General features: G+C 39.9%; 1 protein-coding gene across 1 annotated transcript in view; it reads right to left on the bottom strand.

The window, feature by feature from the left end:
• ESYT1 (extended synaptotagmin 1) overlaps positions 1–24,898 on the bottom strand; it is a 78,891-nt gene that overhangs the window by 26,870 nt on the left and 27,123 nt on the right. The window contains exons 2-13 of the mRNA XM_032210678.1: positions 12,147–12,188; positions 11,924–12,058; positions 11,023–11,096; positions 8,549–8,621; positions 6,991–7,080; positions 4,670–4,725; positions 3,525–3,648; positions 3,267–3,443; positions 2,979–3,061; positions 2,646–2,694; positions 1,984–2,073; positions 877–969 (exon numbers count right to left, since the gene is read on the bottom strand). Coding sequence (XP_032066569.1) covers positions 877–969; positions 1,984–2,073; positions 2,646–2,694; positions 2,979–3,061; positions 3,267–3,443; positions 3,525–3,648; positions 4,670–4,725; positions 6,991–7,080; positions 8,549–8,621; positions 11,023–11,096; positions 11,924–12,058; positions 12,147–12,188 — 1,086 coding nt within the window. The remainder of the gene's footprint in view (positions 1–876; positions 970–1,983; positions 2,074–2,645; positions 2,695–2,978; positions 3,062–3,266; positions 3,444–3,524; positions 3,649–4,669; positions 4,726–6,990; positions 7,081–8,548; positions 8,622–11,022; positions 11,097–11,923; positions 12,059–12,146; positions 12,189–24,898) is intronic.

Genomic DNA, 24,898 nt, shown 5'->3' with positions numbered 1-24,898 from the left:
GACAAAAACATGAAGAACGGTTGCAGGAGTTGGGTTATGGCCAGTCTAGAGAAAAGAAGGACTAGAGGGTGACAGGATAGCAGTATTTCAGTATTCCAGGTTACTGAAATATAGTTACTGGTAGTAGGATATGTGTTTAGAAATGTAGTCTGTCAAAATTTTAGGTCAACATACCTAAGAAAAAAGCTCCCCACTTTTCATTTATAGAACTTCTAAGTTAAGAAGAAACTCAACACAATCTTGGATAACGTAATACATTGATCAACTCTGAAGTTAATTTTGTTTACCTACATTAACTAATGCAAAGGCAAAACAGCGTTTCAATTTTACAAAGTGATCAAACTTAAGCCACATGGCAGAATGTTTTCTGTACAAAGCTGCATCATGGAAGTTGCATTAAAATGAGCTCTTTAACATCTTTTACAAGTTTCTCTTGGGTTTATTGGAAAAGGTCTTTCTTTTATGTACATGGATTACTGATTTCTAAGTATCAGTCACAATATAAACAAAAAACATGTACACAGAAAGCAGAACACTGTGGCTAAAACACTGCTGCTGGTCACCATAGGATATTTATGATCATATTTTTATTATAAATAGTTGTAAACTACCTAGAGTCCAACATGAGGAAGGTAATGTATGGATTTCATGTATAAGTAGCTTAAAAAAATACACTTGCTTGTGGCTGCTTTGCTCCATCACTCTGCCCATGCCTTCCCAACCGTTGCAATTCCCAGAATTTCCAAATTTTGGGATAGGACAAACTTATAAACATCAAACTCACATCCAAGCTCTGCCCCATTTCATATTAAAAAATGACTTTTGGTGAAATAAAAGAATCTATTGTGAAGGAGATGCTATCTTGCGGCTACTCACTGGTAAGTCTTGTGCTCTGTCTAAATATATCACCAAGATGGCTGCTGACGGAGGATCTGGCTTTGTGGAGATAGTTTTGTTCCACTGAAGAACCTTCAAACAGCATATAAGAAATAAATCAGCATTAACTTTTTAATACAATACCTAGCATATCTATATCCTATAGCCATGATGGCGAACCTATGGCATGCAGAGCCATTTTTCTGGGCATGCGAGCCATCGCCTGTTGCTCTTCCGGGTTCTGGTGCGCCGGCCAGCTGGTTTTCATGTGCAAGGGAGCACCGGAAACCGGAAGAGCAGCCGTACGAGCCACACGATGCGCATGTGCACCCTGGGAAGATGAGCTTCTGGCACGCACATGTGCATTAGCCAGCTGGCCTACACACACACATGTGTGCCAGAAACTGGAAGACCAGGTGGCCGGTGCGCATGCATATGCCGGAAACTGGAAGATCATCTTATTGGGGTGTGCATGTACACAGGCGGTTGCTCTTCCAGTTTCCGGCACACACATACACGCTCCCCCAGCCCTTTTCAGCACTTGGTGCCAAAAAGGTTCACCAACACTGTCCTATAGCATATCTCCGATCTCTCCGAAGACACCCAATTGTGTGTCAACATAGTTTTAACAAGAGAATATGTTTACAAGCCATTTTTCATGTTCAGTTTTCTTCTAAAGCTGTGCTTATCTTCATCCTAGTTTATATCAGAGCCTTCTTCTGAGATTATTCCCCCAATTCCCCAGTTAGTTTCCCATCATGCCTCCCAAACCACAGAACCCTGCTTGCCTCGTGGAAATAATAAAAAATATATGTCAATTGGCAATTCATGGTCCAAATTTAATCCACAATCCTATCTAGTTCTCATAATATGTATATTTCTCTAAGGAACGTTTCCTCTAAATGTCTAATTTAAAGTTTTGAGACTCACCAATCTTTGGCTTCTCCAAAAGAAACTCATGTAACTAGATAGGAAAAACCAAGACTCTGGAATCCTTTGTCCATCAGGGTAAGCAATAAGTTGGCATATCTTCTTATTTTCACCCCCCCCCCAAACAACAACAACACTAAATCACTAAATGTTTCTTCTCTAAGTGTTTGCACTCACCTGATCCAACATGGAAACATCTGACATGAGTGTATGCCATTCCATCCGTAAATGCACACGCGCCTGGCCCCCATCTTGTAACGGGAACCACTGTCAGGAAAGCAAATAGAAAGGAAATTAGAAATTCTCAATGGATAGGGAAAGCCTTAATATTTACCAACAGAGATTTGTTCCTATAACTCAGGGATACATAACTTTTTTTTAGGGGGAGGGGGCTGAAAACTCTGATCTTGAGTGATATAGCAGGGCTACATTCCGTATATCAGACAAAGGGCAAAAGTTAATTTTGCATTAAATGAGATCAATTCAGTTAATTGGAATATACTCCCTTTAGTTAGGAGTTTCCTCCTATTAAAATTATAATTTCATAGCAACATTTGAAGAGGCATTTGTGGCTGTTGATAGTTCTGGATCCTCAAGTTGTACCTTTTTGTTTTTGTAAGATATACAAGTTGTTACAGACACATACAAAAGTTCTATGACACTTTTAAAATCTCTCTACCGTCCTATTCTCTTCCCCCACCCACAAGAGCCTTTATAGTCCCCCTTGTTTTCATTTAGCTGAAGATTCTCTATTTATGACTGTACCCTTGCAGTTGGGTTTAGCCAACCTATGGTTGGTTCTAGGTATGAATCAGCCATCTTCCCTCCTCAGTGCTCACCTCCTCTAACACACGAGCTCTGAACACCTCCCCAAAGTCCAGCTTCATCCTGAGAAAAGAAAGAAGATGCTGATAAATGCATACCCACCAATTCTAGGATTTTAATGAATAGGCCCAAGTTGCAGTCAGATTTATGCAGACCTCGTATATCCAACTTCTTGAGCTGGGGTTGAAGCTGCTGATCTTTAGCCTGGATTTTTAACTGTTTCTATTTTCTTTTTAATACTGTCCCAATCATCTCCAGCAGTGAAGTTCCAATTTCCAACCCACCATCGTTCAACTAGGTCTCAATTTCCTGCTTGATTTGAAACCAAAACCCACTCAGCTTCTCACCTGCCCAAGAAGTCATCCTGATCGGGATCTTTGTCAAACAGCTCCACCTCCAGTTCCTGCCCTGGTACCTCGTGTACAACAAACTGTAGGGACAGTGAGGTGGGGAGTCAGAGCAGATACCACTAATTGTGCAGGCCATAGGAGTGCTTCTTCCAACAGTGAAAGGAAAGCAGTGATAGTTGTATTGCATGAAATGGGAAAGCTAAGATAAGAAGGGAGATTAGACCTGACATGTAGCATCCCTCAACATTTATATTTAAATTACCACCTTACCAGGTGGATAATTACCTCATACATTTCATTCCACTTGGGATTGAGGTCCTCATCAATGACTTTGCTGGTGAAGACCTGGGTTCCAACACGCACAATGGCATATGGATCTGACTTGCCCTCAATCATCCCTTTAATATACTTATCCTTGGACTGCACGTTCTTAGCCTCCATTAGATACACGCGGACAATGCCCTGGAAGGGAGAAAGAAGATCATGTCCACCAGTCTAACTCATCAAGCAATAACATTCGTCCCACCAGCAATTTTGCCTTACCCTGGGAATTGGGCAACGGAGTTCAGCTGCTTCATGGAGATCAGGGATGAGTGGGATGAGCAAGCGGTTGGGGAGAACCAAGAAAGAGGCAATGGAATCCATGATCATTGTGTCAGACAGTGAGCTGTTGAGGAAAATAGATCCTGCTGGTCACACTACTTTTTTTTGTATATAAAGTTTTTATTTTTTTCATTTTCATAACATATAATCACATGTATACTATTACATAGCCAACATCGTATTGTATTATTAAATGTTTACGTCAATTCATCTTACCATCAACTCCCAAAAACAATTATTGTCTCTTCTGCTCTCCATACACCATATTTGTACCTTATTCATCACTTTCTCCTCCCTCTCTCCTCCCCCTCCCTACCTTCTTCCCTCTGTCATCCTTCTCTTCTCTACTTCCCCTTCCTTTCTCCTTCTCCTCTCTCCCCTTTCCACTCCTCCTTTCTCTCCTCCTCTTCCCCCCCCTGCCCTCTCTCCTATCCCTCTCTTCTTCCCTTACCTCTCTCCTCTACTTCCCACTCTTCATCTCATTTACTTGGTGTATTTCAGTTTCTGAACAAGCTCCATTTTATGTTGATGGTATTTATAATTCCTTTTCAATATACATATTTAATTTTAACATATATCTTCCTCCTCCTTTTTTTAAAAAAAAGAACAAAAAAGTATACATATATAGTCATTGTGCTTTTAAAAGCCTAATTTTGGCTGAGATTTGGACCTGGTTACAATTCCCAGCTATTCTCTTTTATCTTTATCTTTATATAATTATACATCCTTACACACTACTTCTTAATAATCTGCTAATCATGCTCTCTCAACAAGTTACCTCATGCAAACATAAACTCCATATTGATCTCAATGCCGTTCTGCTTTCAGAATGTTCCTCTTCAACAAACTCAATTTTCTTCCTCTTTAAGTTTTTCCTTCAGCCTGTAAAAATCTTCCTACCTCGCTACTCTTGGCTCTCTTACACATTTAGCTCCACAGCGGGCTGCATCCTGGGTTCACACAAGATGCCTTCCTAAGCAGGTTTGGCCCCTTAAACCCCTAGGTCTTTCCAGAAACGTTATGTTCATTTCCTTCTTGTGCTTCTCTTATAACCTCTCAGAAAGTTAGGGCCACCATAAATTTACCTCAGTCCAGGGATATCCAATAGATTGGTCATTCCTGTCCAATTAATGTCCAAAGTCTGGAAAAAATGTGCAATGTAAAAATTACTAATAGATCTACTGTAGAGGGTTGATAGCGATGAAATAATCAAGATTGAAGGTATTGCAAAGACCTCTTCATAATGCTGTGTATTGTGACAGATTCTCTAACGATAGAATTTAATAAAATACACATAACTTTCAAGTATTTGTTTTATCAGGAAGCTCTACTACATATAAACCCAAAACCTCTACAAATTGCTTCATTTATGCACAAGCATTGCTTGATCCCACAACATTTGAATCAATGGCATTTGAATGGGTACAATCAAGAGTCCATGAAAAAGCATCAGATTATTTTTAACACTCAAAATACACTGGCCTTTGTTAAGCTTATTTTTGTAGGGTACTGACAAACAGAGGAATCAGTAAGAGATAACTATCGGTAAAATGAGTAATTGACCAAGGTAGGAAGATAGCGGAGGCATGAAATCGGCATTATCACTGAGACACATGAAGATATCAACCACATTCTGGCACACCCTTTTTATAGTGTTTTTAAAAATCCTTTTTGTTTATTTTGCTTCTTAAATAACTTTTTGAAACTTTTTATAACTGTCGTGCGTGTATGTAGCTATATACTATTAAAGCTTTCATTCCTGTAACCTTTAACTCAGGTAAAACAGTGCATCGTAGGGCAACAATTTTTGAACCAAGGTATGTCAAATGGGGTGAGCGTGTCCAAAATCTGGGACCCATGTTTCCCAAGGATCTGAAATTTAGCAAATTTTATAAAACAGTTTATAACATAAACATTGTCATAAAGCAGTTTATGATCAAATATCATAAAACATTTCCTGTATTGAGCTTGACTTAGCTATACAGTTCAACTTGGGCTAAATGGTTTTTGACATAATACCCAATGTCACAAAACATTTCCTGTGCTGATGTTTGACTGTGCTTTACAGTTCAACGGGTATTGTTTTCAAGGTAGATGTATCTCTGAGGGTATCCCAACTTTTCCAGTGAAGGCAGCGCATTTGAAATTCTATCATCGTTCACGGCATTAAGGGAATTTGGTAAGGGAATATCTCTTAAGGAATGCCCAACAGGTCATGAGTTTTTCAACACGAAATAGTATTTCAGAAATTACTTCTGCATATAGAGAAGTCCTGAGTAAATGGTTAGGTTTTGGAAATACAATGACACAATGCTTTATTTCAGGGATGTCAAACTTAATTTCATTGAGGGCCGCATCAGGGTTGTGTTTGACCTTGAGAGGACCAGGGAGGGGGCGTGGCCAGGGGGCATGGCCAGCTTGAATCATTCGTGTTGTGGGTGCCTGTGGTGGCCCAAGCACTCTGCCAGAGAAAACGGGCTCCCAAACTCTGTTTTCATATGTGACAGCCTCCTACAACCCTCTGCTGGCGAAAATGGAACTTGGGAGGACTGCGGGTGGTCCTTTTCTGTTTCCAAGGCAGCCCCATGGGCCAGATCTAAACACCTCGCAGGCCAGACTCAGCCAGCGGGCCTTGAGTTTAACACTCCTGCTTTATTTTATTATATGCTTCTCCAGAGTCTAACACTCTTCACTTGAGAAATGATGTTCTGTGTTAATTCACTTTGACTTTGAGATTCAACATTTTCAGATGTCGATATTCTTTTGAAGCTTATTCCTATCATAGGGTGTTAACATCGGGACAAAGAACGTAGATTTTCTATACTTTACTTACAACTGAACAATGTATTGTTCAGCATTGCAAAGACAAACAGATGGCTCCAACTATATAGTGGACTGCAAAATTGATGTTACCAACAACTGATGAATCAATAACATATCAATCTATATTAGTAATGTATGAATATATGCCCTGCATGTTTTTGTTTCTTTTTAGAGCTCTCTTTTTAAAATAATTTTGTCTCTTCTTTTTCTTTGTTCTTTGTATTTAGCATGTGCCTTTTGGAACATCATCCCATGGAGGTTAGATTGGCTCCTACACTACTGCCTTTGTGGAAGGTATCTGAAGATATGGATTTATCATTGTGTTTGGGATCTAGCAATGTGTTGAATGTGCAAGATACTTGTACAGATTGTGATGTACGGATTGTAAGTTGTTTGATGGTTTTAATTGGTTTTAATAATTTTATATCTTTTGTTGTTTTATCTGTATTTTGTTTATTGTTTTTGTGTCTGCTTTAGCTGCTTGAGGTGCCCAATATCACAAATTTGGGATGGGCATGAAACAATAACAACCACAATTGACTGGCAGTTTGGGAAAACCCCAAGAATATGCCAGAATACTTACTGGCCGACGAATGAAAAACAGGGTAAGAGCTCCGACGATTGGGACGTCTCCGATGAGGGGTTCCAGAATGACTCTCAACATGCCATGTAACTATAGGGGAAATGAGAAGCATGAGATTCCCAATTTCTGAACTCTGAAGCAAGCATAGGATGATAGTCCTTCCATATCAATAAAGACTCAGTTTACTTTGACAAACAGGAGGGGGAACAATGTCACAGGGTAGGTCAACGTTTGAGCCTCCTTTCAACAATGGTAGGAAACTGAAGCTAATGCAGTGGTGGGTTTCAATTTATTTTATTACCGGTTCGCTCATGCACACTCATGCGCTTGTGTGACGCTTCTCCGCATGTGCAGAAGCTTCTGTGCATGCGCAGAAGTGTCCGGGCGGAGCCTCCCACTACCGCCACGACTGGTTTGCCCGATCCAGGGCGAACCAGCAGAAACCCACCTCTGAGCTAATGGTATTGATGAAATATCACGCCCTTTTTGCCTTCCAGGACTCAAAACTATTTGGCTTAACTTTTACCCTCATTCTCTAAATCACTGTTTCTCAACCTCAGATGGGTGGACTTCAACTCTCAGAATTGGCTGAGAAATTTGGGGGGGGGGGGGGTAGAAGTTCACCTACATTAAAGTAGCTGAGGTGTAGAAATATTGCTCTAAAGAGTTCCAATGCAGCTGAAGAATCCCTTCTTGAATGCCCAGAACTGGTTGGCTACCTTTCAAAGATTGTTGAAAAGACACCAGATGGGCAGAGATTTTTTTTTTAAAGAAATCTAACAGGAAGAAAGGCAAGATGGGATTGCTGGGAATAACACAGTGTGTTGCCAAAGTAAAGATCTCCTGTATCATTCTGCAAATGGCAGAATTCTGAGAGGAAACTATTTTCAGAAATATAAATGCCATCATCACCGAGAACTAATTCAGAGATATCTACTGCCCAAGATCAGCCTGGGCCGGAATTATTGATGTTTTATAAAGTTGCTAGAGAACATCAAGTTTAGAGAAGGAATGTGATTAATTTAATCTTAAAAACCTGCAATAAGATATAGTTTGCAGATTTGCTTTTCTCGATCTGGTGCTCAGAGGTGTAGACTTTCCTAATTCCCTGGGAAAAAGGCTAATTTTGACCAGGATTTAGATCTCAGTCCTAGTCTACTTTATGTTGTAATATAGTTCCTTGTGTTAGGTGTGTGTCCTCCATGGCCTAGTTCATACTAGAGCCTGCAGAGTCACGCTGAATCACACAGGAGAAAACAAACTCCTAGAAAGCCATAACAACCTGATAGTGAATAACATAACATTCTGAGATGTGCTCTACCATTGACGTCCAGGATTTGACCATATATAGAGAGAACTTTCCTGAAGCAGTAGATTAGAAATTGTACTTTTACAGGCTGTTTTTTATCACATGTTATTGCTCCTCCTGCCTTTGTCCTGTCTCAATAAAAGGGGCTCTCAGGTTCCCTTCTGGGTCGCTCCATCCCGAGAAAATTTGTCTCCTGTCTTTTCTCAACATTGGCTTCATGGGCGAACAGCGGAAACTTCACAACTTTACCTGCATGCCTTTCACTCCAGCCTTGCAGAAAAATTTCTTCACTTCCACGTCAATCTGGACATCACCCACGTAGCTGTCACAGAAGGAAAAGATTGAGAAAAACAGCAATATGGGGACCGAAGGAGCAAGACTGCACCAGAAGAGGCCAACAAAAGGTCAAGAGCAGTGATTCTCAAAGTGTGGTCTAAGAATGTCTGCAGGATCCTTTCAGAGGGCTTGAGAAGTCAACTGAATAGTTTAAAATTCTCAGTTTTGATTTTTAAAATTGATGGATATAATAACCAAAGCTCTTTGAGTTCCTCAATAATTCTTAGAATGTAAATGATTGTTGGAGCCAAAACGTTTGAGAATCACTGGTCTAGAGAACGGTATCTCCTTCAACTCTGTCCGTCTGAGCAGCTTTTTCAGAGGCTGCTGCTACCAGTGCTTTCTATTTTTATTTCCCCCCTACACCTGCCACCTGAACATGGTTCACATACTATACTATACATATTGTTGAATAACCATTGTTGAATAGCCAGCTACGATGGTACCTTGTAGTTGTAGCCATTGTAATATACCAGCAGTCACCCGATTGTGATTTTGGTGCTTGGCAACTAGCCTGCAAATTACAATATTGTAGTGTCCTCTGGTCACATGATCGCAATTTGCAACCTTTGCTGCCTGGTCCCCACAAGCAAAATCTCCTGGAAAGCCAGCAGGAGGTCACAAATGGTAATCACATGACTGAGGGACAATGTGACTGCTACAACTGTTGTTATAAATTGGCACAGTCATCTGATGTAGCGCTTTTGGGCAATGGAATGGCAGGTCCCAATTACTCATGCAGCTAATGCTAGGACTACCTGTAGAGATACTTACTTTAGCAAAAGGGAATGCAATTACTGCACAGAGAAATAGTACTATCTATTCATAATAGTAATAGTAATAGTAGTAATTATTGTTATTATTATTATTATTATTATTATACAATTATATTGCAGCGGCCAGTTGTTTCGCCGGATTTGGCATTGGTTACTAGTCGGGCCCCACCCAGGGGCCTAGGACGTTGTAATATATTTTCGTAATATGCGTGCAGATCCAAGCAGTGCGGCTTTTTGCATTTGACTGATGGTGATTTTGTCAATTTTTAACTGTTTTAAATGTAATTCCAGTGCTTTTGGAATAGCACCCAGTGTGCCAATTACCACTGGAATTACCACTGCTGGTTTGTGCCATAGTCGTTGAATTTCAATTTTTAAGTCCTGGTACTTTGCGATTTTTTCATGTTCCTTCTCAGCGACCCTGCTATCACCTGGTATTGCGATGTCTATGATTGTGACCTTATTTTTCTCAACCAGTGTGATGTCTGGTGTATTATGTGCCAGTATTTTGTCTGTTTGTATGCGAAAATCCCACAAGATCTTGACCATCTGATTTTCGGTGACTTTTTCAGGCTGATGTTCCCACCAGTTTGTTGCTGTTTTAATATTATAATTTTTGCACAAATTCCAATGGATCATTTGTGCTACTGAATTGTGCCGCAATTTATAATCAGTCTACGCGATTTTTTTTACAGCAGCTGAGTATGTGATCAACAGTTTCATCAGCTTCTTTGCAAAGAAACTGTTGATCACATACTCAGCTGCTGTAAAAAAATTAATAATAATAATAATAATATTTTAAGAAGGTATTTGGTTGATTCCTAGGATGCTGGCAGCAACCCGTATCAACCATTAGTACCAGTCAATGGTATTTGTGACACATTTTTAAATGTTCAGTTGACTGAGTTTCATGTTTAATGAATAAAATAGATAATAATAATAGTAATAATAATAACAATAACAACCACCACCTTAATAGCTCTTAGGTCCTTGGTTAGGACATGAATGGTTAAGTTTTTACCAGTCCCAGATTATAAATCGAATTTAAGATTTAATAATAATAACAAAAACAGCAGCAGCAATGGTAATAATGATACCTTTAATAACATCAAACAACATCTGTCTATGTCAGGTTCTTGGAAAGAACTTAATAGGTGGAGAAAAATACCAAATTTAGTCTAAACAGCTGGTTGACTGTGCAACCAACCATAATAATTTATTAAACTTATATGCCAGTTGACTTTCAATGATTCTGGGCAACTCACAGCAATCAAATATAGAAAAAAAAAGATACGATGAAAGACAGAATCGCAGGGCCCATGACTCAGCTTGTCTCTAATGGAAGAAAGAGAAAAGGCTGGAAGGGTGTTGTCCCAGAACAGGGAATGAATTTTTCCCTCCGCAGTGCTGTTCATTTTTCTCCATCAGGACAAAATGTGCTGTTAAGGTGTGTTTTTCTTCCAGGAAAGAGGGTGCTGTGTGCCCAGCTGCCAAAATATAGTTTATCATCATGATTTGCCATTCATTTCATAAAAGACAATCATTTTTCTTAGTTTCCACTCCAATAAACAAAGTTGACAGCTAGCAGCAAAACCAAGCCTTGCAACTCACCTAATGTTCAAGTCCAGCAAGATTTGCTTCTTGTTCGTGCCTGTGTGGACTTTGACTCCAATGACTTTGAGGGGCTAGAAAGAAAAGCACCATTGCTTCTAAATAAATGATCATGTATCTAGAAATAGGGGCTTCCACTCCCACCCACCCCCCCAGCAATGCTTCAGTGTATACGGAGGCAACCAATTCATTGATTTTTGTATTGAATTCAAAGGCTTTATTGGTGCATCTTCCTATGGAGTAACTCTTACTACTTTCTGGAGACCAGTTCCCAACCTGCCACTCAAAAGCGAAGTGTGGCCCACACCCCTCCATCAAAGATCTCTACCTTTGAAATACTTGTGCTTGTCGTTCCCGACTCTAGGGGGCAGAGCTCATCTCAAAGCCGAAGAGCCAACGCTGCCCAAAGACATCTCCTTGGTCATGTGGCGGAAGGCGCACAAATGCAGTTACCTTCCCACCAAAGGTGGTTCCTATTTTTCTACTTGCATTTTTTACATTTTTTTGAACTGCTAGGTTGGCAGAAGCTGGGACAAGTAACAGGAGCTCACCCTGTTATGCGGCACTAGGGATTCGAACCACCGACTTTCTGGTCGACAAGCTCAGTGTCTTAGCCACTGAGTCACTGCGTCCCATACTTTTTCAGATTAATGCTCTCCTATTTTATACACTGTTGTTTTATTATGTATTATAAATGCAACTCTTGGAAAGGTGGGATAGAATCTGATGGTACATTCCATTATGTTTAGCTGATACTTGCTGACATAGCTTAAAAAAATGTAATGTGATATGACTACTACTCTTGACAACAGGGAAACAGGCAAGCATGGGGGTACAATAATTGTAATGCCTGACTTTCCACCCAATCGTTTGATCAATTATGCTGCTGACCATTAATTACCTTTTCTCCCATGTCAATCTTGGTGAAGGTGAAGGTCTGCAAATGGGTGTTAGAAGTCCGTATATTTGGGGCAATATTTTCTACCAAAAGCTTCTCCATGTATTGGCCAAAGAAGGGCCAAGCCTGGGCCAGAATCTGTCACAGAGTAAAAATCAGCCATGTAAGTATTTTCACACAATGATGACTTGCCAGGGAAGGATCAACTGAGCGAATTGCTTCTTACCTTATTGAGCCATTCAGCTTTCTCAACGTCTGGAAAACTGACCTAGAAAGAAAAGAAGTAAAAAGAAGTTAAGACAACACACCTGCTATGAGCTCCTGACTACATTGGAAACCTCAAACATGCACATTCAACTATGCTGCACTAGGCCTCAAGATGTGTTGGCAAAAAAAACCTGGCAACCTTCATAAGTGACTATGAAGAAGAGAGATTTAGGTAAATAAGGCAGGATGAACCAAATATTCCCATCGCTTTTAAAAAGAATGTATCGGAATTTAGTAGCAGATAGGCACCTCCTTTCTAACTCCCCAGCTGTATTTATAAGTTATGCAAACCCCATTTATTTGTCAATATCCTTGACAAATCATTCATCTTTGTTCTAATCTGAAGCTTTAACGCTTGCAATTTTCACTGTGCCTATCTGGGAATAGATTTCATTGATTTCAGTGAGGCTTCTTTCTGAATACATCCCCCTAATAGTACGCTGCTAAAACTCTAGGCCCAACATCATACTCATAATCTTCTTAACATGCATAACTCAAACTATGACGTCCAAAGGGCTGGCTGCCCTCGGATTAGAAGAACTTTTGCAAAGACCGAGGTCGTTGAGAATCCCAAACAAAGCAACAGTTATCACTCAAAGATATAATTAAGCCTAGGATGAGTAACAACATTCCAACAGGATCAAGAATGTGGGGTTGAGTTCCTTGGAATGTTGCTTAGTCATCAATCTTCACGGCATCAGCTGTTGGGTGAAGCAAATTATTTCTGCATTGTGCTCTTTCAACTGTTTGCTGAGACGGGGAAGGCTGGCAAGTGGAGATACTGCAAGAGATGTTGTGTCAAGGGAGCAATGACCGAGGACATGAGAAAAACAGCTGATCTTTTCTAACATTTTAGCATGCAGGCATCAAACATGGCCCCTCCTTCTCATTCCATAGAAATCTTGCTGATAGTACATTGAACATAATTTGCTGCTTTAAGCAGTATAACAGGACTGTTCCAATATTAGTCAAAAGTCTAGAGGGGAATTATCTTTCTTTTTTTAAAGTTGTCTCTAGCATGATTGTCAACCTCAAACTTATAAAATGGTCTTGTATTGCCTTCTTGTTTTAGCAAAGCGCATAATAAGCATGCTGTGAATTGCCAACCACAGCTTGCTTCCCACTATCTGTGTTATAGAACATTGTTTGGAAATGATTTTTATATCCATTTTTTAAAATGTTTAAATATATCTACTGAAATCTTGACATATCAAAGATCTTGATGACAGAAGCTTGATTAAAGCTTATTGAATGAATTTTGTGGATTGGTTTTTTAACACAATTAAAATGGAGTAAAGTCTCATTTCTGCAAAGTATATGATAACCTGACACTGAATATTTAAAAAATATTTATCAGATACTGTGGGATTCAAAAATTTTTACTACCGGTTCTGTGGGTGTGACTTGGTAGCGTGGCATGGTTTGGTGGGCGTGGCTTGGTGGGCGTGGCAGGGGAAGGATACTATAAAATTTCCATTCCCACCCTACTCCAAGGGAAGGATACTGCAAAATCACCATTCCCTCCTCACTCCAGGGGAAGGATGCTGTAAAGTCTCCAATCCCAGCCAATTCCAGGGGAAGGTTACAGTAAAATCCCCATTTCCTCCTGATCAGTGGAACTCAGGAAACAGAGAATAGATGGGGGAGGGGGCCAGTCAGAGGTGGTATTTATTGGTTTTCTGAACCAAAAATTTCCGCTACCGGTTCTTCAGAACTGGTCAGAACCTGCTGAATACCACCTCTGATACTGATACTGATATCTGACTTCCATTTCCTTTGGAAATATTTCTGAGTTTTTTGGTATCTTGACAGCGGGACATTTAGTAATAAATTAGTCGTCTTTGGAATGCTTGTAGATATATACAAGTTCATCAACACAGGTAGTATGATAAGCTGATAGCTATAAGCTTATCATACTACACTTTATCATACTACTTCAAATCGGTAGTTGAAATGCCAACTCCTTTGGTACTTTCAGTAGTACCAAAGAGAAGGATTTTTAAAATGTTTTTTCTGACAATTGTTTGGAAATTAAAATCTCAACGCAACCTCTCCCTCAATTGTGGATCCATGAGCAAAAGGGATTGAGAAGTCTATGTTCATATTGATTCCATTTCCACCATTCTATCACTGCAAACCAGATTTTACTACATTTAGAACAAGTACTGAAGCATAGTAAATGCGGAATGAAAAGCAAGAGCATCCCTCTCAGAAACAAAAGCCAGATTTCAGGAGTTATGCAAAAATAAACTCCATATTTCCTATTTAAGAAAATTGCTTTTAGTTTTGGTTGGAAGTTTTTTTTATAAAATCATACAGTTTTATTTTACTTAATGGTTAATTTTAAATTCAGTATGATACAGTTTCAGAACTCTTCTGGTAGAGGGAGGGTGAAACTCCATGCTTGTCACATGAAACATTTTAACAATCTTACAGTAAATAGCAATATCACTTAGACTTATATACCACTTCACAGTGCTTTTACAGCCCTCTCTAAGCAGTTTAAAGAGTCAGCCTATTGACCCCAACAATCTGGGTCCTCATTTTACCCACCTCCGAAGGATGGAAGGCTGAGTTTACCTTGAGCCTGGTGAGATCTGAACTGACAAACTGCAGGCAGCTGGCATTCAGCAGAAGTAGCCTGCAGTACAACACTCTAACCACTATGCCACCGCCGCTCATGGTTCTGCCTATGTGAGACTAGCCATTTACTAGGAGCAATGAAAATTCCCTTTAAATAGTGGAGACCAAGATGGTTGTTCTACACAGGAAAAACAGCTGAACGATTGCAAGTTATGCATGAATAGCAAAGAAACCAAATGATTTGTTGATGGAAAGTTCAATAAAGGTGGGTAATAGAGAATAGAGCAATGTAAAGACTCACAAATGCTAACAGAAAGGCAATGGGTACCTGTGGTCTGTTTGTTGTAAGGATTTTTACAGCCCTCTCTAAGCAGTTTACAGAGTCAGCATATTGCCCCCAACAATCTGGTCCTCATTTTACCAATCTCGGAAGCAGGGGTGAAATGCCCTGAAGTCTGCTACTGGTTCGCTTTGCGAATTCGGTAACAAAAAAAAAACTTTAATTTTTTTTTAAAGTTCCCACGATCGCACAGCACAGCTGATTGTCACATAGTAGATAGTTGGAAGTAAAAAAAAAAACTTTTTAAAGAATTTTTTTACTACCAGTTCAGGCGAATAGGTAATAAAAAAATGCTTCAAAAAGTAAAAAAAAAAGTCCCAATGATCAGCTGTGCGACAATCAGTTGTGCCGTGCGATCATTGGAACTCCCCCCCCCTTTTTAAAGCATTTTTTTACTATCGGCCAGAACTGGTAGCATTTCACCCGTACTCAGAAGGATGAAAGGCTGAGTCGACCTTGAACTGGTCAGGGTCGAACTACTTGCAGTCAGCAAAATTAACCTGCAATACTACATGCTAATCTGCACCACCATCGCTCTTATGTTTGATGAAAAAGCAAGAATGTCTGTGTATAAAAGCATACTTCATCCCACTTGGCTATATCAAATGAGGATTGTCAGGAGAAATGGAAAAGTGAGCTGATTCCAAGAGCCAAGGTGGCGCAGTGGTTAAATGCAGCACTGCAGGCTACTGCTAGATTAGCAGTTCAGCGGTTCAAATCTCACCGGCTCAGGGTTGACTCAGCCTTCCATCCTTCCGAGGTGGGTAAAATGAGGACCCAGATTGTTGGGGGCAATATGCTGACTCTCTGTAAACCGCTTAGAGAGGGCTGAAAGCCCTATGAAGCGGTATATAAGTCTACTGCTATTGCTATTGCTATTGATTCCATTTAGAACAGGATACTTAAGTATATGTGATAAACAAGACTGGATCCAGACTGCATGGGTACTGAGTGAAAGTGAACTGAACCGAAAAGGAAACACTCAGTACAAAAGAGGAATGTTGAGGCAGTTTGGTCACACAGGCAGAATGAATAAGGACTTAGTCAAACACAAATATAAGGAAGGCTGAAAGGAATGAGCAGAAGACGACCAAGATTGGACATAATGAGATCCTGAAAAAAGAGGTGACAATTTTAAAGAACCCAAAAACAATGTATGAATGCAGTGTGGGATCCTGCCAGTTTAACAACCGGTTCGGTGATTGCACGCTCCGTCTGCATGTGTGCCCAACGCATGTGTGCGCATTTTTAACAAAACTTACTTTCCACGTTACTTCTGGGGAGTAACACAGCTGAGGCACAGCAATCTGCTCTGCTACACAAATCAGCTGAGAGGATATAGGTAAGTAAAGTGCAGGGGCGGGCGGGCCCACCTGGGATCGTTGGAGCAAACCGGTTTGCTCCCCAGGAGATCGTCAGACCAAATCAGTTCGTTCCCCAGGTGATGGTTGGAGCTACCGGTTTGCCCCAATCAGTCCGAACTGGCTGAATCCCACCCCTGTATGAATGGATAGTTTGCAATGATAGAAAGCTATGGAGTGATTTTAAAAAATGGAATTTCTGTAAATGGTATTTAATTATGTTTTTTTTTTTAAACTCATGCCTTAATTTCTTTGGCTTACTACTTCTGACTCCTTTATTGCACTTTGCCCAACTTCGGAAAGGGAGTAATTTGTGAATCTTTTTCGGTAGTGATACCCACTGGCCACATTTTAAAATTTTCTATTAGGCATTGCTTTCATTTCCCTACTTTTGACTGCATTTCCAAAATGCTAGAAAGTTAATGGTTTTCAAGGCAGCTGTCAATGCACAATCTCAATTCTGGATATGCTTTTCATTGACTTTTGTTTATGTATGACTTTTATCAACAAGGTTTTTAAACTGACAACACTCATCCAAAGTGCTGCCATCATAAATTGCTAGCCTTGTTTTTTGTCTCTCTGCACTCACCTCTCTCCCATGACACATGAGCATTTTTCTAGGAATGTAAATGGGGAAGATAGCGTAATCCTGATGATCTAAAAATCTATAGTCTCAGGAACTATTAAGATAAGATTGTGGACAGCAATCTTACTCTGTCCCTCAAAAGTCAATTCCATTGAAAGCAAGGCACAGAATTCTTCGCCCTGCTCTTTGCTCCAAAAATAAGGCATTAAAAGGGTGACAATTTCTAATTCACAGTGTTTCAAACTTAACAGAACAATATGACCCATTTCAAAATTAGCATCAATGTGTTATTTTTGCATGTTGTAATAACTAAAATGTAATAGGACAAGCTAAAAATGTCCCACTTCAAAGAATTTGGGAAAGAAATAACTTTTGCTGAACTTGACTAAAACATTGTGGTGGTTCTGAGGTGACATAAAATATAAGATTTGGGGCTGAATCAGTATCAGAAAGACTTATATGTATATTCTGTATTTACCTATGATGGGGAATTTTTCATCTTTACCCCTCCTCTACCCTAAGGTAGTGTGTATTTTATATATTTCTATAAGTGCTAAAGTTGGATCATAAGGAAGATTGAGCATCAAAGAATTGAGGCCTTTGATCTCTGGTGCTGGAGAAGACTCCTGCGAGTCCCTTGACCAGTCAAACCGGTCAATCCTAGATGAGATCAACCCTGACTGCTCTTTAGAAGGTCAGATCCTGAAGATGAAACTTAAATACTTTGGCCAACTGATGAGAAGAGGACTCACTGGAGGAGAGCCTAATGCTGGGAAGGATTGAGGGCAAAAGAAGAAGGGGACCACAGAGAATGAGGTGGCTGGATGGAGTTACTGAAGCAGTAGGCCAGAGGTGGGTTCCTGCCAGTTCTAACCTTTCTATAGAAGAGGTTCCACAAATCTACAGTGCCATTTAGAACTGGTTTCAGCTCCCTCCCCCCCGCCCGTCCGCACATCATCAAGATGAAGAGCGAGAGGAGGAAGTCTGGGAGTTGAAGTCCACAAGTCTTAAAGCTGTCAAGTTTGAACACCCCTGGATTTTTTTTTCTAAAGGGTTAGTTAGGGGTGCAAGGATCTTGTAACTTGACAGCTTTAAGACTTGCACACTTCAATGCCAGAGTTCCTGAGCCAACATAACTGGAGGAGGAATTCTGGGAGTTGAAGTCCACAAGTCTTAAAGCTGACAAGTTTGAACACCCCTGGTTTTTTTTTTCCTAAAGGGTTAGGGGTGCAAGGGTCTTGTAACTTGACAGCTTTAAGACTTGCATGCTTCAAATGCCAGAGTTTCTGAGCCAACATTTTGGTTGCTAAGTAAGAGCGTTTTTACGTATCACCACATTTTACAAGTTGGCCATGCCCATTCAGTCACATGGCCAGCAAGCCACTCCCACAAAGCAGGCCACACCTACAGAAGAGGTTCTAAAAAAAATTGAAACCCACCACTGTAGTAGGCGTGAGCTTAAATGGACTCCAGAGGATGGTAGACGACAGGAAGGCCAGGAGGAACATTGTCCATGGTGTTGTGATGGGTCAGACACGACTTCACAATTAACAACAACAAAGTAATGCTAAGCAAGCACTTATTTTCATAATGTCAGAAAAATTACACCCAGAAGGCCCTAAAATAATTCTATGAATTATCTGATATTATGAAGAAATGCTTAAGTAAAAAAATGTTTAATTTAGAGAAATCTCAAAATAGTTGCAGAGGAACAGGAATTGTTGTCTTGGAAAGCGTTTATTATTAATAATAATGCAACATGCCTTCCCCATTCGTTTGCCATTTTATATTGTCTGTTAGTTTGCTCTTAAGTCCTTGTCATGTCATTCCTTTCAAGTCAATTTAGTTGATTGTTTTAAATAATTACAGTAACTAGATCTTGGCAGCAGATGAAATTACTCAATAAAGATTGTGGGCCTGGAATGAGTGGTAATGCTTTAGGCTCAGGAATCATAGATATTTGTCTAACTTTTGCTTCTGAAAAAGAAGATCAAGCAAGTTAAGTTTTTTTCGTCCACTTTTCCAGATTTTAAAAAAAGGGTAATTTGAGAAATGGTTTAATTGGAAGCTATCTTATTCAGTCAGCAAGAAATAATATAGATATTTAGTTTTGTGGAAAAGTATTCAAAATCTGTCAGATTTTCCAAATTCTTTCCTTTCTGATTGATAATATGTTTACGTGGCTGTTACAGATAGCTTAAAGCAGTCTGGGTTAATAAATAATACAGATACTTGAGGCTGGTTTCATCTATTTCATGAACAAAATCACGCTGCATGAGATATGTCACTGTGAAAAAATAATCACTCTTTTAGATTCAGTAATGGTGACATCACTTTTAGTTGGAATTATTACAACCACAAACTTCCTGTATTCTTTTTTATTTTATATTTCTCTTATTTTATAGGAATTCTGAACCATTCCTCCATGGAGAACTGCTACAAGTTACAATTTAGTACAGTAATGTTCGTGTGTTTATCTGGCGTGAATTGCTTGTTTCTGGTTCTGACACAAGACTTCTATGGGAGTTAAATATGGATTTGACTCGCAAACTTAAATCAAATTTGGTTTTTTTTCCTCCCCATTCATTCTAGATTTCATTCTAGAATTGTTATCTTGTTGAATGACCTATCTGATCTTCAGTTTAGTTGGCAGACTAAATAGTCTAATATTCTCCCGACACAAATATTCTGTAGTCATGGCACTGTCACCTCCATGCTTAACAATATATTCTTACTTGTGGAGGCATTGCTTGATTTGGGCAAGGATACAATCTAATGCAGAGGGGGCACAATTGTCAGCCCAAGTTTGAGACCCAAGCACTGAGTGACGGGGGGTGAGCTCCTGTTCCTTGCCCACCTAGCAGTTTGAAAGTGTGCAAATGCAAGTAGATAAATAGGTACCATTTTGTTGGGAAGGTAACAGTCACAGGTGGTATTCAGCAGGTTCTGGCCAGTTCTGGAGAACCAGTAGCGGAAATTTTGAGTAGTTCAGAGAACTGGTAAATATACCACCTCTGACTGGCCCCGCCCCCCCCATCTATTCTCTGCCTCCCAAGTCCCAGCTGATTGGGAGGAAATGGGGATTTTGCAGTAACCTTCCCCTGGAGTGGGGAGGGAGTGGAGATTTTACAGTATCCTTTCCCTGCCACACCCACCAAGCCACACCACGCTCACCAAGCCACGCCCACAGAAACAAGAGTAAAAAAATTGAATCCCACCACTGGTAACAGTGTTCCATCCCCTTTGGCATATAGCCATGCTGGCCTCATGACCATGGAAAATGTCTTTGGATAACACAAGCTTCCTCAGCCAAAAAGCGGAGATGAGCACCGTGCCCTACAGTCAGACACGACTGAACAGGGAAACCTTTACCTCTTACTATCTAATGCAAGAGGTCCCATGTCTATTCATCTACCTAGAACATTCTTCAGAAGCCTGGAAGGTCATTCTGCGACCTATTGGCAAATTTAAGGTGAACGCTGAAGAGGCATAACTTCATCCATGCTATTTGCTTATGAGTCCCATTTTTATCCATTGTTGTGTTCTTTGTAATTGCCAAGATGATATATTGTGCTGCATAAATTACTTGTTCACCTACACAGGCACTTCATACATTTAGTTAGTTTATTTATGAAATAAATGACAAGCAAACCTAGGCACCATTTGTTTGCTCAGATTTGTATTATATATCATTAGGGTCCACACAAATAGTTTTTACAGAACTACACAAGCCAAGAAAACGTAGGATCCTAATATATTTATGTTCAGAGGAAATGACTGTGTTTATTTTTGAAATGTTTAATCAAGTATGCCTCAAGGACAATCAGCTGGTATCAACAGAGAGCTTGGCTGTAGGAAATAGCACTGGCAAAATCTAAGTTTCCTGGGGCAAGAGAGCTGCTTTTATGCAGATGTCCATCATCTGCTCCCACTCATTTATGTGTCAGCATTCCTCTGCTGCACCTGGTTTGCTTCAGCTGACTTAATGTGGTTGAACTACCATGGCAACCAACAGTTTCAAGGATGCCTCATCTGATTGCGGCAGGAACCTACAGGGACTCCTGTTCTAAAGGACATAAAGTTCACAAACCTCACTTTCTAACCACTTTTGAAACTTGCTCATTAACCATGTCTAGGGTCTCCTGCTTGAGCGGGGGTGGTGGTGGTGTTGGACCAGATGACCTATAACAGTGATGGTGAACCTTTTTGGCACCGAGTGCCCAAACTGGAATGCACACGTGCACCAGAGTGCTGGACACCCGAAGACTAGATGGCTGATGTGAAGACCAGTTGCATGTGCTGACCGGCCAGGTGGTCTTTGAGGTTCCGGTGCTTCGGCGTGCATGAAGACCATCTGGCCGGAGAGCATGCACACGCTGGAAACCGTAAGAGCAGTTGGCGATGGCATGCATGCCCACAGAGAGGGCTCTGTATGTCACCACCATAGGTTCGTCATCATGGAACTATAAGATCCCTTCCAACTTGGTTAATCTGATCTGATCTGAACATCTTATTTAGCTTTTTGCTGTTTATTTCAGATTCTTTAAATACTAAAATCTATGATTACATTCTTCTTTTGTACTGGATTGGAGAATGTTCGGGATCACCTATCCTTTTCAAAATTGTCATTCTGAAGGTGACTAATAGGTTAGAGCAGTGATGGCGAACCTTTTTTGCCTCGGGTGCCAAAAGCAGGTGCATGCGTGCTATTGAGCATGTTCGGGTGCCCATCCCCATAATTTAATGCCCACCTGCGTGTGCCCCCTGTGAATGCGTGAGTGACACCTTCCTGTCCACTGCCCCGCGCATGCACACATGGCTTTCTTGGATCCTGGGGAGGGTGAAAATGGCCTCCCCTCCCCCCAAGGCCCTCCAGAGACCAGAAATGGCTGGTTTTTTGACTTCTGGTAGGCCTGGTAGGTCCGTTTTTCACTCACCCCAGGACCCAGAGGCTTTCTAGGAGCCTGGGGAGGGCTAAAAATCAAGGCTAAAAATCAGATAGGAGTTGACACGGCAATGCCTCGCGTGCCCTCAGAAATGGCTCCGCGTGCCACAGGTTCGCCATCACGGATCTAAAGTCTGTCTACTATCTTTCCACAACAAGGCAAACCCTTTCCTGGTGGAAGGAGGAGCCATGTTGTGATGTCACAACGTGCGGTCTCAATACTCCGAGACCGCCATTGACACTTTTGCCACTGGAGGGTCCATTGAGACCTAAACCGTCCCATAGAGACGATGATCAGGAAGTCGAAGCCTTGCTGGTCTCAGGGACATCGCAAAGTCCCTGATAGACCCAAGGAAAGCGCTTCAAGCTGGCAGTAAACAGGCAACCCCCAGGCTGATGAAATCGGGATGCCCCAGAAGGAAGGAAGTGAAAAGAGAAAGTGAGTCCATTTGGTGAGGTATTTTTTCTATTTTGCGAAAGACTGCCCAAAGAAAATTTTCTTTAAAGCCAAATTAGATCCTTAAGCAAAAGAACTGAGCGGTGAAATTAACTCTAATTGGATTGCTTTGGAAAGCTTTTTTTCTTTGTAACTATTCTTTGTGGATTGAAGTGCTCGCGTTTTTCATTTCTCCTCTTAAAGTGAACGGATTGATTTTTTTTCTTCTGCTTTTTGTTGCTTTATTTTAACAATTCTTCTTATTACTTGTTATTAAATTTCACTAAAAGAAATCTAAAGAACTTTGTTTCCTATAAGCCAGAGATAAATATTAGAAAGTGAAAAGTAGCACACTGCCATTCGGAGGTCAGAGTCTGGGGTTTTTGAAACAACGTATCTCTTCTCTTCTTTGATTTCACTGATTTAGCAGCTGAAGGGTTTGCAACTTGTTTACAGAAACTGATAAAGAGCCAAGGGCATGAATTGTTTTCTCGGGTGCCTTTGAGAACTATTTTGGCAGGGGAAAGAAATGGGGGGGAAAAACAGAACCCTTCTCCTTTGAAGAGCATAAAATAACTTGTCTTCAAGTCAATCTAAAATAAAAAAATAAAAGAGGCCTGGAACTCTAGAGTGGCAGTAGCTATTAGTTTTTTTCCCCTTTCTTTCTTCTGTTTTGGAAACATGGATCAATATTCAGATGAGGAAACCTTAAAATTCCAAAATATCTTGGCTGGAATTCAAAATCTATTGGAAGGATATGGGAGAATTGAGAAGAAGTTGGAAAGACTAGTCTTCCTCACAGCAAAAAATGATGGGTTGGAGCCCCCAAAATTAAAGGGGAGAATGAAGATATAGAAGATAAAGATAAGACAATAAATGAATTTATTAATGGAGCAAATGTGGCTGAAAGTGGAAAGAAGGGAATATGGAAAAGGAAATTCGACGAATTGGAGGTCTACCCCAGATTCCAGGATACAGAAGAAAAAAATGGTAATGATGGACTTAAGAAGAGGAATTTTTTCAGAAGCAAGATTGAAAACCAAAGACAAGCTAATTTTAGTAGCAGCTGGTGGGCAACGAGATTACTGAGATCCTTCAAGCAACAAAGTGCAGAGAGAAGTCTATAAAAACCTTACAAAGGAGATAAAAAGAAGACTGACACCACAATTGGCAAGAGAGATAAGACTGTTTTGTTACTGGAAAGATACAGGTTGACGATGAAAGTTGATAATAAAAAATAGTTGATTTTGGTGATTAATAAGTAGGAATTTAGTAACTCTTAGATTGTTTTATATTGTTATTAAATGTTTATTTGTTAACAAATAATTAACTATAATAACAATAATGAAATGATAATGGATACAGCTTAATGATATTTACTTGTACAGGCAAAATAGTAAAAGAAATTTGGATATAAATTGCAAATTGTGACTTGGGAAAAAGACCTATAAATTGTATTAACAAATTTTTATTAAGATCTTGTTATAAAGGTGTAAGGTGTTTTTTTTGGGGGGGGGGGTCTGACAAGAGGAGATGGGACATAAGTAGTAAATTATTTTTAGCCAATTATAATAACAACAAGGAAATGTCAATGGACATTGTTTAACAATATATACATGCTATGGTATTGGCAAAAGTAATTTGGATATAAATTCTAAACAGTGAGTTGGGGGAAAAAAGGGGGGGGGAAAGGTTTAGAAACTTTATTGACTTTTACTTAAAAGATGTCATAAAGGTGTAATGTTATTGGAGGATTTTTTGAAATAGCTAATGAATGCCATTATGTGGTTGTGTCTTTAAGTATGATTGATTTGAGGTAAAAACATGTTCAAATAATTATAGTCAAATGAGAATTGTGGTACATTGATAGTAAGATATACAAAGTTTTTGGATTTAAAGTGTATAATCTAATATGAACTATAAGTAATGACTGTGGAAGAAATGCATGAAAGTTATCTGTAACCAATTGACACGCTTTCTACAAGATGTAATAAAGGATGATTCTTTTTTGTGTTTTTGTTCAATTAAAATAAAAAAAACTTTTCAAAAAAAAGGCAAACCTTTTCCTCATGGGTCCCACATAATTAGCCAAGAGTTCAAGGAAATGGGAGAATTATAAAGCAAACCCACAACTTGGCTGGGTTGCCTATTCACTGACTTTGTAGATTCTTTGCAATTAGCTGATACACATGCCCTATTCTGCTGATACAACACAGTGTGGTCTTGGGGGTCAGGGCTCAGTTGCCATATGGCTGATATACAGTATATACAATATACAATATATATATTTACCTTTTATTCCAGCCCAATAACTTAGAACTAATTTTCCATTAGACTGATTCTTTTAAAAGTTCAGGTTTTGCTCAGAGAATGCTGGCAAGAACTCTAAAGCCAACATTGCCTTCTAAGGATAGCTGGCATCTCTTGCCAGAGGGAGAAAACATAAACGTCTAACGAACA

This window comes from Thamnophis elegans, chromosome 2 (assembly GCF_009769535.1).
Source record: "Thamnophis elegans isolate rThaEle1 chromosome 2, rThaEle1.pri, whole genome shotgun sequence".
Taxonomy (NCBI): domain Eukaryota; kingdom Metazoa; phylum Chordata; class Lepidosauria; order Squamata; family Colubridae; genus Thamnophis; species Thamnophis elegans.
Note: the sequence above shows the minus strand (reverse complement) of the source record. Positions and strands in the feature narration are given on the sequence as shown.